The sequence below is a fragment of the Balaenoptera physalus genome, assembly GCF_965194825.1.
Source record: "Balaenoptera physalus genome assembly, chromosome: 4".
NCBI classification, from domain to species: domain Eukaryota; kingdom Metazoa; phylum Chordata; class Mammalia; order Artiodactyla; family Balaenopteridae; genus Balaenoptera; species Balaenoptera physalus.
In genome coordinates, this window is record NC_138891.1 from 32,977,564 (window position 1) to 32,989,450 (window position 11,887).

The 11,887-nt window shown below is 50.1% G+C and overlaps 1 protein-coding gene across 1 annotated transcript in view; it reads left to right on the top strand.

Moving 5' to 3' along the window:
* Positions 1-2,214: 2,214 nt before the first annotated feature.
* The window catches only part of MED12L (mediator complex subunit 12L), a 318,558-nt gene continuing 308,885 nt past the window's right edge, over positions 2,215-11,887 (top strand). The window contains exons 1-2 of the mRNA XM_082459512.1: positions 2,215-2,452; positions 3,299-3,516. Coding sequence (XP_082315638.1) covers positions 3,418-3,516 — 99 coding nt within the window. The 5' untranslated portion in view covers positions 2,215-2,452; positions 3,299-3,417. The remainder of the gene's footprint in view (positions 2,453-3,298; positions 3,517-11,887) is intronic.

Here is an 11,887-nt window from a genome sequence, read left to right on the forward strand (position 1 = left end):
GCTGAAAAAAAAAAAAAATAAGTGCTTAGGGTACTGAAAGAACCAAAGGATGATTTTGTGCCTCAAGAGTTTGGGGTGGGCTTCATACAGGAGTCCAGACTCTAAGGACTGTCCTTAGGTGGCTATCAGAAAATGAAGGGTCTGGGAATTTCATATTGGCAATAGGAGTGAGAGCTAACTGGGGCGAGGGATTAAGGAGAAAAAGTTGGATTGGTAGATGGCAGTAGATTGTGAAGAGTGCAAATGTCAGGCTGAGGGGACCAAACATCCTTGGGGAGTCCATGTAGCGAAAAGATGATTTTGGAGGAAGTGTCTCAGCGAACTAAAGCTGTCACTCTTTTTTTTTTTTTAAATGTTGAGAGGGCCAAAGCATCCATGCCAGACCGTCTCAAAACAAGGGAAGGAACTAAGAAGGGAGACCAACAGGGAGAGAACTCTTCCTTTCCCTTTTACCCAAGCACTAGGGACACATTATGAATTTGTTTTGATTTTAAAATCTTTACGGTTAGATACAATATTGAGTGCTTCAAAAGTTTTTCCTTTGTGGAAGCCAGTTGGAGGCTGTCATCTAGATACTCCAAGGGAAGAATTTAGGTTACATCTCCCAACCAGACTAGCGTGTCAGCACAAGGATCCCCGAAGTATAGGACCACCAGTGATCTACCCAGCCACACACCTACTCACCCACTCACACACCCTATCATCCGTCCCACCAGCCAACAAACATTTTTTGAGCGCCCACCATATGCCAGGTTCCATGCTGTGTACCTAAGTTGCAACAGTGAACAACACTGTCCTCTCCAGTGTGTGTCATTGTGTTAGGGGTGGGGGAGATTAAACAAGAATGGCAAAACTTTTCTAATCGTCATAGATGGGAGATGAGTACTTGCGGGTTCATTATGCCACTTCTTCTGCCTTTTGGTATGTTTGACAATTTTCCTAACGAAGTTAGACAACTGTCCTGTTTCTCAAGCAAGGAAGTTAGATTTGACAGATACCTATATCCCAAGGGCAAGTTCAGCCTTGAAGTTACACCCAAGTTATTAGTGGAAGAGAAGTCCTTGGGGGAGGGTGCAGAAGGTGGTCAGGAAATGCCTCTTGGTGGAAGTAACTGTTCTCTAAAAGTACTTGCTCAGATTGAGTAAAGAATCCAAAAACTACGGGCCTGACTTGGCCTCAGCTGCTTTGGGAAGTGCTAATAGGTCAGAGTCAAGAGTTAAGAACTAGCCTCCTATCACATTGCGATGGCTTATCTACCCCCCTGCCCCCCTTGCTTAAAGTCAGCAGAGGTAAGTAGATAGATAATCAGATTTAGCCAGCATCTCCTGAGCACCTACTATGTGCCTGGCGCTATACAAAGGCTTTGGGTTAGATTCTGCTAGCACCATCTTATGGAGGATGGAATAGGAGTCAGAAAATTCCTCAGGGTATGGGGAACCTGACCCTATCAGGCAAGGGCAGTTCAGGAACCCACTCCTTCCAATTCCAAGTCGTGGAGAATAAATCAGAAACTTGGGATCAGGCAGAGTTTGCTTCGCGACTTTGAGCAAGTCACCGGGCCTTCCTAAGCTGACTCGATTTCTCTATCTATAAAAAGGGTACAGTAAAACCTTGTAAGTTTTGTTTTGTTTTGTTTTTTTAAAGGACCAGAGACCTTTACTGTCAAGATCCTGGCATGAAGCGAGGGCTCCATAGATGGCAGCCATCATTCTTGGCCAAGCGCGGGCGCATCCTCCCGCGGGGTCCCTCGGGACAGACCGGGCCCGCCTCCGCGGCTCCGGTCTCACAGGGCTCGCGGCAGGTGGCCCAGCATCTGGGTGCCCACGCCCCAAAGCGAGCGGGGAGCGCGGGCGGATTGGAGCACCGAGGTCTCCCCTGGAGGATTCTCCCCCGCCCCCCCACGCCCGGCGCAGGTGAGGTTTCCGGCTCAGGCCACGGGGACAGCGACCTTAACAGAGGTCGAGGCGGACAGCGCAGCCCGCGGCCGGGAGAGGGGTCCTGGGGGCGCCCCCTCCCTCGCCCAGATACACCCCAGGGCCAGCCCTGGCTCCCGGGCCCGCGGGCTGTGCGCTCTGCAGCTGCGAAAACCCGGAGAGGCGGATCGGAGCGCGCTCGCAGCCAACTCCTCCGCGGTCCGGCCGCCGAGCTGGGCATGCTCAGTGCGGCCGCCGCGCCGCCGTCCGCCAACTCGGAAGCTCGCGCTCCCCGGCCGTGGGGGCGAGAACGCCGGCGGCGGCGAGCCGGCGTCGCCCGCCGCCCCCAGACAGTGGCAAACTTCGCGGCGTCCCCGGAGCTCGCCCGGCCGAGACTGATACCTTACAAATCAGATCAAATCCAGTCGCCCCCCCCCCGGCCCCCCCCTCCGCCCCATCCCAACCCGAATCGTGGAGGCTGCGGCCGCCAAAGTGCCGCCGCGGCTGGCGGCCCCTGACCACTAGCCGGGGACCAACAGGTAAACTGTTGGGGGCGGGGGGAGGGGGGAAGGAGCGCGGCCGGGGGGGGCGGGGGGTTGGAGGAGCCCGAGATGCCCGCGGGCTAGCTGCCCCCGTCGGTACTCGCTGCCAGCCCTCCTCACCACCCCCACTTCCCCAGCCCCTGGAGGGGCAGCAAAGGGTTAAGTCGGCCCCGAGCCACCGTGAGCACGGCCCCCTCCACCCGCTGCGACCGCTAGCAGCGCGCCTCGGCGCCTGCCCGGAGCCGCCGAGGGGACCGGAGCCGCGGATGCGCCACCGGAGCCCGGCGGGCGTCTAGGAGGCACCGGCCGCTTCCCCACCGTCCGCATCCCTGTCGCCCCCATCCCCTCCAGGCCTGTTCCCCTCCTTCCCAACCGGGTCCGCGCCCAGGTGGCGGGGTCTGCGGGGCGCGTGGCGGCGGGGGAAGGGTCCCTGCTGTAGAAGAGGGGGCGGGGGCGGGCCGCTCCGCAGTCTCTTCCTCGGGTAGGCGGGCCACCCTCGCCTAGGGCGAGCACTCGAGCCACCTGCCTGGGGCGCCAAGAAAAGTTTTTTTTTCCCCCCCCGTGCCCCTCCCCCACCCCCACCCTGCGCCCGGCTGGGGTGGGTTTAGGTCCATTGGTGAAAAAAGTCACACGTTCCCATCAGCTGCTCCTCCCCCTGGGGACAGGGTGGTGGGGACCAGGAGGCAGGCGCTTCGGAGGACCCAGGCGGACCTCCAGCCCCTCCGTTGGCGGTGCGTCCCGGGGCTCCAGCGCAGCAGGGTGCCCGCCGAAGGCTGCCCCCATCAGTGCGTGTCTGCGTGCCGGGCAGCGGCAGCATCCAACCTGCTTTATTCCTGCCTGCAGCGCCACAGCGAGCGAGGAGGGGGAGAGGGAGTCTGTCTGCAAAGTGCTGCTCCCTGGTGCTCAGAGGCGGCTGCTCCAGCTCCAACTCTCATTCATTTCGCCGGTTAACATGAGAGATCATGGCCGCCTTCGGGCTTCTCAGCTATGAGCAGAGACCGCTGAAACGCCCCCGGCTCGGGCCGCCGGACGTCTACCCGCAGGACCCCAAGCAGAAGGAGGTAAGGGCGCCGGCGGCCTCCCCGGCAACCGGGGCCGCGCTCCGCAGCGCTGACCCGGGGCCAAGTTGGCCCAGCGGGCATCGCTGGCGCTGCGGGGGAAGGGTGGGCAGGGGGACTGGCGGCGGGGGCCGGGCTGGGGGGCTGGGGGACCCCCGGCGGTGGAGACCGAGTGGCTGTCAGTCACCGCGCGCCACGGGGGCGCTCGCTCTCCGGGTGCCGGGTCGCTTCCCCGTTACCGGGCCTTGCACGGCGCAGCCGGGCGCTTCACCCGGTTCTTCCCTGCGGAAACCCTCCTGCTCCCTCTCCCCGGCTTTTGCGTGCTTTATTTTTCTCCCCGCCGCTTCGGTAAAGCCTCGTAAACTTTTTGAAAAATGTTGGAATGCAGTGCATCCGACACAGGTCTTGGGTTTTGCGCCGGCTGAGCAGGGACGGGTGTGGGTGGGGTGGCGGAAGACCTTTTCTGTTCAAATTTTCCAGTTTGGAGTGGAAGTCGTTTTTGTCGAGGTGATGAATATTTAGCTCTTGCAGCGTACTTCTGTCTCCCCTCTCCCCTTTAAAAATCAATATAAAAGGGAAACACTGATTTTCATCCCTAGAGGCGATTGGCTTAATTGCTGGAGGCTGTTTTGTATATGTAAAGGCAATCAGGTTACCTTGGAAGGGAATAGGTCCTGGGATTGCTTGTTGCTTTGAATGAAATTAATTGCAGGAACCTTGACTCTTGCACTAGATACACTAGCTTCGATGGCGAGAGTAACCATGGCATTTTGAAGCCTTGTATATGTTTGTTAGTAGTTAACAAGTAATTATGTAACAACTCTCCAGTTATAATGATCACCCCTGGCTACGCAATTTGCCCAGGGATTTGCTTTTTTTTTTTTTTAAGATCACCTGCTACCCAGCTGTGCTTTCTGAGTTTGCCAGCTGCAGCCCACCCATCCTCTGTTGTCTTCAGCTAAACATGAAGTGAGCACAGTTCAAAACTTCTCTTTCTGGGAACCTAAAAACCTTCTATTAAAAGTTTACAGGCCTACTGACATCACAGAAGGCGCTTGGTAAAGAAGGCCAGGAGGGTCCTTAAGAGTTCCCTTTTGATGAATGTATCTATTTCAGTAATAAAGGAAGAATGCTTGTTCTGGTTAAACTGTTTTGTTAATAATGTTTCTGAAAGATAAGGAGTGACGACTCCTTTTAGAGGTTTAGCATATTGAACATGTTCGAACATCCGTGGAGTAATTCACATCGAAGCTTGGAAGGTTTTACAGGTGGTTCCCAGCAGAGGCTTAATATGAGGATAGGCGTTTGATGAGATTTTGCAGATTTCTTCCCTGCCCATTTCTCTCCCTGCTACTGCCACCCAGAATAAAGTTAATTGTTACAGACGAAATAACAAACACTAACAACCAAGTATAAAGAATGTTAATAACTTAAACATTTGTGGCAGAAAATTCTTAAAGTTTTGGTGGGGACAGGGACATTGGCTGATCTTTATCATCTTGTAATTAATGTCTTTTGTCACATCTTTCCAGAGGGCAGCATAATTGATAGCATCTCATTAAGGGATGGGGTCCTGGGATGCCTTGTGGGGTTATTTAACATTTATTCCTCAGGTCGACACTCATTCAAGGGTTGGGGGCCTCTATGATTCTGGAAAAAAATACTTTTGGATTTTAGGGTCTTTATGACATTTTATGGAACTCTAAAACTAGAAGTGACCTTAGAGCCTGCTTTTTGTAACTTCCTTTGGACAAAGTGAAACTGAGGCCCAGGAAAGCTTACCTGACTTAAGGTGTGTGGTGAATCAGCAGAGGAGTTGGATGACCAAAACAGTATCTTATGTCAAGACCAGTACTGTGCTAAGGATGATTTATGCTAAATTGTGTTGTTCTGATGTTATTCCCTTGCCCCAGAGGCAACCAACATTTTATCCCTCTGGAGCAGAGTCAGAGTTATGTGTGGCTGTAGCTAGATTTGAATACAACATGGAACAGGCGCTTGGCTGTTCTTGGGCGGTGCTGTGGCGAGCAGTGTTTCACAAGCGTCAGTTATTTATGTGTCGCCTCAGGATTTCTCTCCTATCCCTCTATCACCTGTACTTTTATTCTAATGTTTTCTTTAACTTTTAGGAAACTTTTTCTGTTTCTTAGGCAGTAATACACAAGAAGTCATAGATTTGATGTGAGATACATATATATATATATATAAATTCATATCAAGTCATGGATATATCTCATTTAAAATTTTTATTTATTTGATGTTACATACACATATATATGATTATTCATACTGAAACAAGACCGTAAGTATTAAAACTTTAAAAAGTTCATCTAAAACCACTGGTGTATTCCATCAGAGAGACCTGTCCCACACTGTGGGAAATGCTGATTTAAGGGAGGAAGTGTGGGCTTCCAAGTTAGGCAGACCCGGATTTGGATTCTGGTTCAGCCTCTTTGCATTTGTGTGGCCTCGGGCAAGCTGCATCACTTCTCATTTGTAAATTAGTGTCATTGTGCTGTTTAGAAAAACTTGAGAACCCTGGTTCTAAATGCATTACATTTTTGTGAGAAAAACCCTCCTCCTGGTAAAGCTATTCTTATTACTGGAGCTGCAGCTTTTACTGCTGTTAACCCGGGCTAATAGTGTTCTGGAAAATAGCTCCCGGGGGACAGGATGGGACCCTTGAATGAAGACCTCCTGTAGAGAAGTGGGGGTGGGGTGGGGGGGGTACTGGAAGCTTTAACCTGCTTGATCGACAGAGTCCGCTCATTTGAGAGCTTGCTGTGCCTCAGCGCTCCACAGGACTTTAGGTTGTCTTGTGTTATAATACTTTACCCTCTGTCCTCAAGCCTTGAAAATAGGGCACCAGAAAACTGTGAGTTCTCCTTGATGCCTCCTTCGCCCTTACGCCCCATAATACACCTGTCAGCACATCTTGTCCCATCCATTCCCCAAATATATTTCCAGTCCAACCGCCACTCCCCAGTTTCACCTCACCGCTCCCCAGTTTCAACTTCCTTTCTGCTTCAGTCTGACTTTTCTCTGCCCCGGGGCTCTTACACGTGCTACTCTGCCTGCCTGGACCCCTGTCTGCCTTTGCACCCGCACCCGCACCTGCACCGTTCCACCCTGCTCTCATCACCGAATCCTGTGGTTAGGAGGGTAGGTAGGCTGTGCAGCCAGTGTGCTTGCTTTTGAATCCTGGCTCTGCTGTTTACATACACTCCTTATTCTCCCTGTGCCTCAGTATCCCCTCTTGTAGAGTCGGGATGAGAATACTACCTGCTCCTTAGGGCTGTTGGAAGATTATACAAACATTTGCTGTTTTAAACTACCGTCAGGCCTGCTTCTTCGTCATTCAGCTCTCAGCCCAGCGGCCTCCTCACAGGCCTTTCTAGTATAAGTAGATAATTGGTAATTAGGTATTTATTTGCATGTTGCCCCCAGCCCCCCACTAATGGGTCAGAAACGAGGGCAGGGATGAGATCTGTTTAGGAGTCCCTGAAGGACCTGGCACCTAGTGCAGTTAGTTCCTAGGATGCTGAGGGCGTGGATACTTGTAGGAATTTATAAATGAGAGTGGGAATGAACGAATAAAGAGAAATCTGGCGACTGAGGGGTGTTAAGGCAAGTCTAGGTTAAGGCAGAAATTATCCTTGCTGTCTACTTTGGAGGCTACAAGGCTGAAAGCAGAATTAAACTCTAGAAGTCGAAACGAAGAGAAGTTTTACTTCCAGGGTAGAAGAGGCCTAAATAGCTGAATAGTCGATGTTTTTAGGAAATCAAATTAGTTAGAAAAGTAGGTTGGGGCAATGGTGAGATTTCTAGGCATCAGGAGCCATAGAACCCCGCCAGTAGGGTCCAGAGGGGAGGATGGCTTGGTGTGCAGTGCGGAGGCTGCCCAAGGACAAGTAGAGCGTGATTTGGGAGGGTATGGGGGTGGGGATGGCTGCATGCGGATAATGTGTCACACCTGTAGGGCTTGTTAAAAACAGATGGCCGAGTTTTTCAGATTCAGTAGGGCTGAGGTGGGACCCCATAATTTTCATTTCTAACAAGATCCTGGTGATTTAATGCTGCTGGTCCAGGGCCCCACTTTGAGATACTAACCTAGAGAGAAGGTGGCATCCAATTCTGCAGGGGCTGGAGAGCTCTTCCCAGCCCAGGCAGGGCAGGGTTAGACATCTCTGTGTGGCTGAATTTGCAGTAGTTTGGTCTAGCAGCCAGCTCAGCCAGGGTACGGTGGGCTTTCCCCAGAAGTTGTCCTCTCTCTTAGATCTAAGGGAACGAGTCAGAAAGTCTCAGCCCCCCTCCAGTGGCTTTCCATCACACTTGGAATAGAACTCAAACTCCCTACTGAATTAGGCCTTCGAGGCCCCGCCCATCTGCCCCTTGGTCACTTCCACAACCACTGCCTGTAGCCAGACCACCTGGCTTTGCGGTCTGGCTCTATCACTTACTGCCTGTTTTGACTCAGATATGACCTGTGGCATCGGGGGTGGGGGGTTCCTACTTATTTGTTCCTACTTCACGGGGTTGCTGGGAAGATAAAATGAGGTTTGAATGGTGCCTGGCATGCCAACGGTGCTTCGTACAGGCCAGCTACTATTAGTATAACCCCTCCCTTGTTAACTGACCCCGGGGCTTCATTATACTTGTAACATACACAAGACCCTGCCCTTGGAGATCTGGCCCCTTCCTGATTTGCTTAGCTGCCTCCTGGCTGTGTGGTGGGACCACTGGCCACCTCTCTCCTAGCAGGCCCAGCTCCTTAGTGTTTAGGATCTTGTCCCTTGCGGTCATGTCTCCTGTCATTTACTTATAGAGACTAGCTGGCAAGGAGGCCTTCTTTGTAACCCATATTCTCTTATCCTTGTTAGTTCATTATTTTGTGTTCATATGTTTTGTGGTGCTTGTCACTGTCAGAAATTCCCTTATTAGGGTCCTTATCCTCTCCCTGGTCTGCCTTCCACACTAGGACGTAAGCTGCAGGAGAGCAGGGGCTTGTCTGTGGCGTCCACAGTTGTGGACTGCCTAGTGCCTGGGATGAGACTGGCTGCTCAGTAAATAGTTCTTGAAGAAATGAATAAAATGCAGACAGAACTCTTAACGAGCAGTTATGAGTATTTATTACTCTTAACTGTCCCAATGCTTGTTTTATTTTGGTAACGCCTGTTTTCTTGTTAGCATCTAAAACCCTTAAAACATTAAATGCTTGTTTTAGTGACAGCTGGGGAGGTTGGGGGGAGGGGCGGTGAAAATTTGTTTCTTAATAACCTCTGAGAGGGAGGATGTCGATGAAGTTGCCCGGGATGAAAGGGCAGGTTGACCAGTTGCCTGGGGCACCAAAAGACAGAGATGTTTAGGGAGAAAGCTTCCCCCTGAGATGAATTGGCTGGCCCCAGGGTCCCATCATAGACCTCCCTGAATAGCAGTGTTTGGGAGGGACCTCTGTGTTTTTAACTGATTCCTCCTGAGACTCTTAGGCCAGAACCAGTGTAAAAAGCACTGGGTCAGAGGCCCTGCTTCTTCCACTGCTCACAGGAGTGTTGCCACAAAAACTTTGTGGCGGAGGAACTCAAGTGGCTGTCATTTCTCAGGGGCTGCCAACACCTGCGGCAGCATTGTCAAAGATGCTCCTTAAAAATGCCGCCATAATGCGCCCGCCTCCACCCCAGACCTGCTGAGTCAGAATTTCTGGGAAGGAGGTTGAGGAATTTGCATTTTAAACACGTTTTCTAGGTGATTCCCAAACACATGAAGTTTTGAAAGCCACTGCTTTAGTTTGTGTCTTTACCTATAGCGACCACTGTAAGCCAGACTCCCCCCTTATTCCCACCTGCTCCCCACTATTTGATGTGTTGGAGTCTTTAGACAAATACACTATTCAAAGTGTTAGTATAGTGCAAATGCATTGAGCTACTGTCCCGCATGAAGTTCTGTTCTAATACCCATGGTTCCCAGCATAGGCTTGTTTTTTGTCAGCTGTACATGGTTTATGGCAGACTAGAATTCCATGCCTTGGGCTTGAAATATCCACAGCTCCCTTCTGTGTGCAGTTGGCTAAACTTGGGGCTCAGGGGAGCAGTTCTTGCTTTGTCCCATGAGCATGTTCTTTGAACTTGTTGGGGGCTGCAGAGCTTATATTTGACTTTGGGCCTGGGCTTTCAACTAGGCTCTTTGGGGGCTCATGTAAAGCTGTTAATTTGGGGCGCAGCCACTATCCTTTAGCCTGTCGGATATTTCACTTAGGCTGGCACCTGTAGAGATAAAATGTGATTCCTTAGGAAGACAGAGGACCAGGAAGTGAGGTCTGGAAGGCAGACTGCCTTGGGTGGGCACTAAGTGGGAGAAAATGAGGATGAACAGAGCCCTAGGATTTTAGCTGAACCAGTTAGCAATGCCTCTCAGGGGTGTGTATCCATCCAGGTGAAAATAAAGCAGAGGTGGGAGAATGGAGTAAGTGGAAGTTGGCAATTCCAAAGAAATGTGATGTATTTCTTCTGAAACTCTCCTTTAGTGAGGTTCTGAGCCCCAGCTGTGAGGCTTCTTGACAGACTAGGAATTAGAGAAGGTAGAGGGACCCATAAGAAGAGTGAGCATGATTACGGGTTCCCTTCCCCAGTGTTCTCTGGGCAGCGATGAAAGGAGCTGGTGGACTAAGCCTGGAGAAGGGCTGACCTCCGAGTCTGAGTGGGGAAGGCCAGGCAGGGGAGAAATCCAAGGGACGTGTGGAGGGAGGCGCCTACCTCCTACACATTCCAGTCTGAGAAGGGAACGTGGAAACGCTTGGACTTTTCATTGTTTTTAGAGGATTTCTGAAGTTGGGTGATGGCAGCAAGGGAGTTCATGATACAGTCCTCTCTATTTCTCTGTTTTGGAAAATTTACATTAAAAAGAAGAGTGTCATTATGTTACCCAACAGCATGATTTCTACTTTAAAAATATATGTCTGCGTAATCTGGAAGGATTATCACCCACGTGTAGACAATTGCTCTCTCTTGAGGATGGGTGTAGGGGTGACTTTTATTTTCTTTTTTGCACTAATCTGTATTCTCCACTGTAACAATAAATGTGCACTACCAGTGTCATTGGAGGAAGTAACTTAATAATTACTAGGTAACTTTGATTGGGTTTACAGGAGTGCATCTTTGTTGTTGGTTCCAAACCAAGCTAGAGCCCCTTTAGCTGAGGTTTAGGCAGAGGGATCTTGAGGTGTAGGTATAGGCACCTGTAACCTGTCAAAGCTGTGATGAGGTTGGGTTAGGGCTGTTATGTCAGCATTCCAGCCCTGCCGCTTAAGCTGTGTGATTTGGGGTGCTGTGTCATTTTCTTCACCTATGAGCTGGAGAGAATAATACCTAGTCATCTAGAGTGTTTTGAATGTGGAAGGAGCATTGTAAACTTAATTTTTACCAAATGTTGAGGTATCAATTCAGTGGTACCAGCTGATTATTAAAATTTCCGGAATTTTGTGAGCTGGTTAATATCATGCGGGTGACTTAAAATTTGGCATCAAGGGAGTATTTACACCAAGGAAATTGGCAAATGCTACGCATTAGGGGTTTTTGTTTTGTTTTAGTTCTTTTGAAAGCTGGTTGTTAAGCATTTCCCCACGCAGTGCTGGGTATGGTTGTATGTGCCAGATGCCTTGTTGGCTACTTTACCATCATTCTTATCCCTGTTTCCCCTACTTGCTTCCCACAAAAAAAAAAAAAAAATTTAAAGCCAGATCCCCACTTTCTTAGCCTCTCTTGCAGCTTGGGGTGAGCATATAACTGAATTCTGGCTAAAGAGATTTAATAGAAATCTGCTTTGTGACTTTTTGGAGAAGAATATTTTTCCTTGCTGAAAAAAGTACAGGCAAGGGAGAGAGTGGCTTCTCTTAATGCCCTGATAGCTCCTTAGCTTCCTGTCTTTGGAAAATTAATGAGGATATGATGGTTGGAGCTGGGGCACCTGTCTTGTTACCATGAGGTCGTGAGCCTATGGATGAAGAGAGGAGGTGATTCAGTGGCTTTATGAAATTGTTAAGCTACTGAACTGACCTTGACCACCTCTCCCTGGACTTCTTGTTAGGTAAACAAGAGATGTCCACATGGTTTAAACCATTGTTGGACCAGTTGTCAATTTCTTGTGTCTGAAAGCATTCTAAGGTTGTCATGGTACTTCCCATTTATATTTTGTCGCCCTCAAACCATCACAGCATGAGCCTTTTTTCCCAGAGAATATACATTCCCAGAACTCTCCTACTCTCTGGCTTCATGAGTACAGCAAGAGACAAAGATCACCTGCATCTTGTCTGTTCGGTGCTTAATTCTGCAGAGTGCCTATCAGAAGCTGAGGGGATGTGGAAACGGCTGCTTTATTTGTT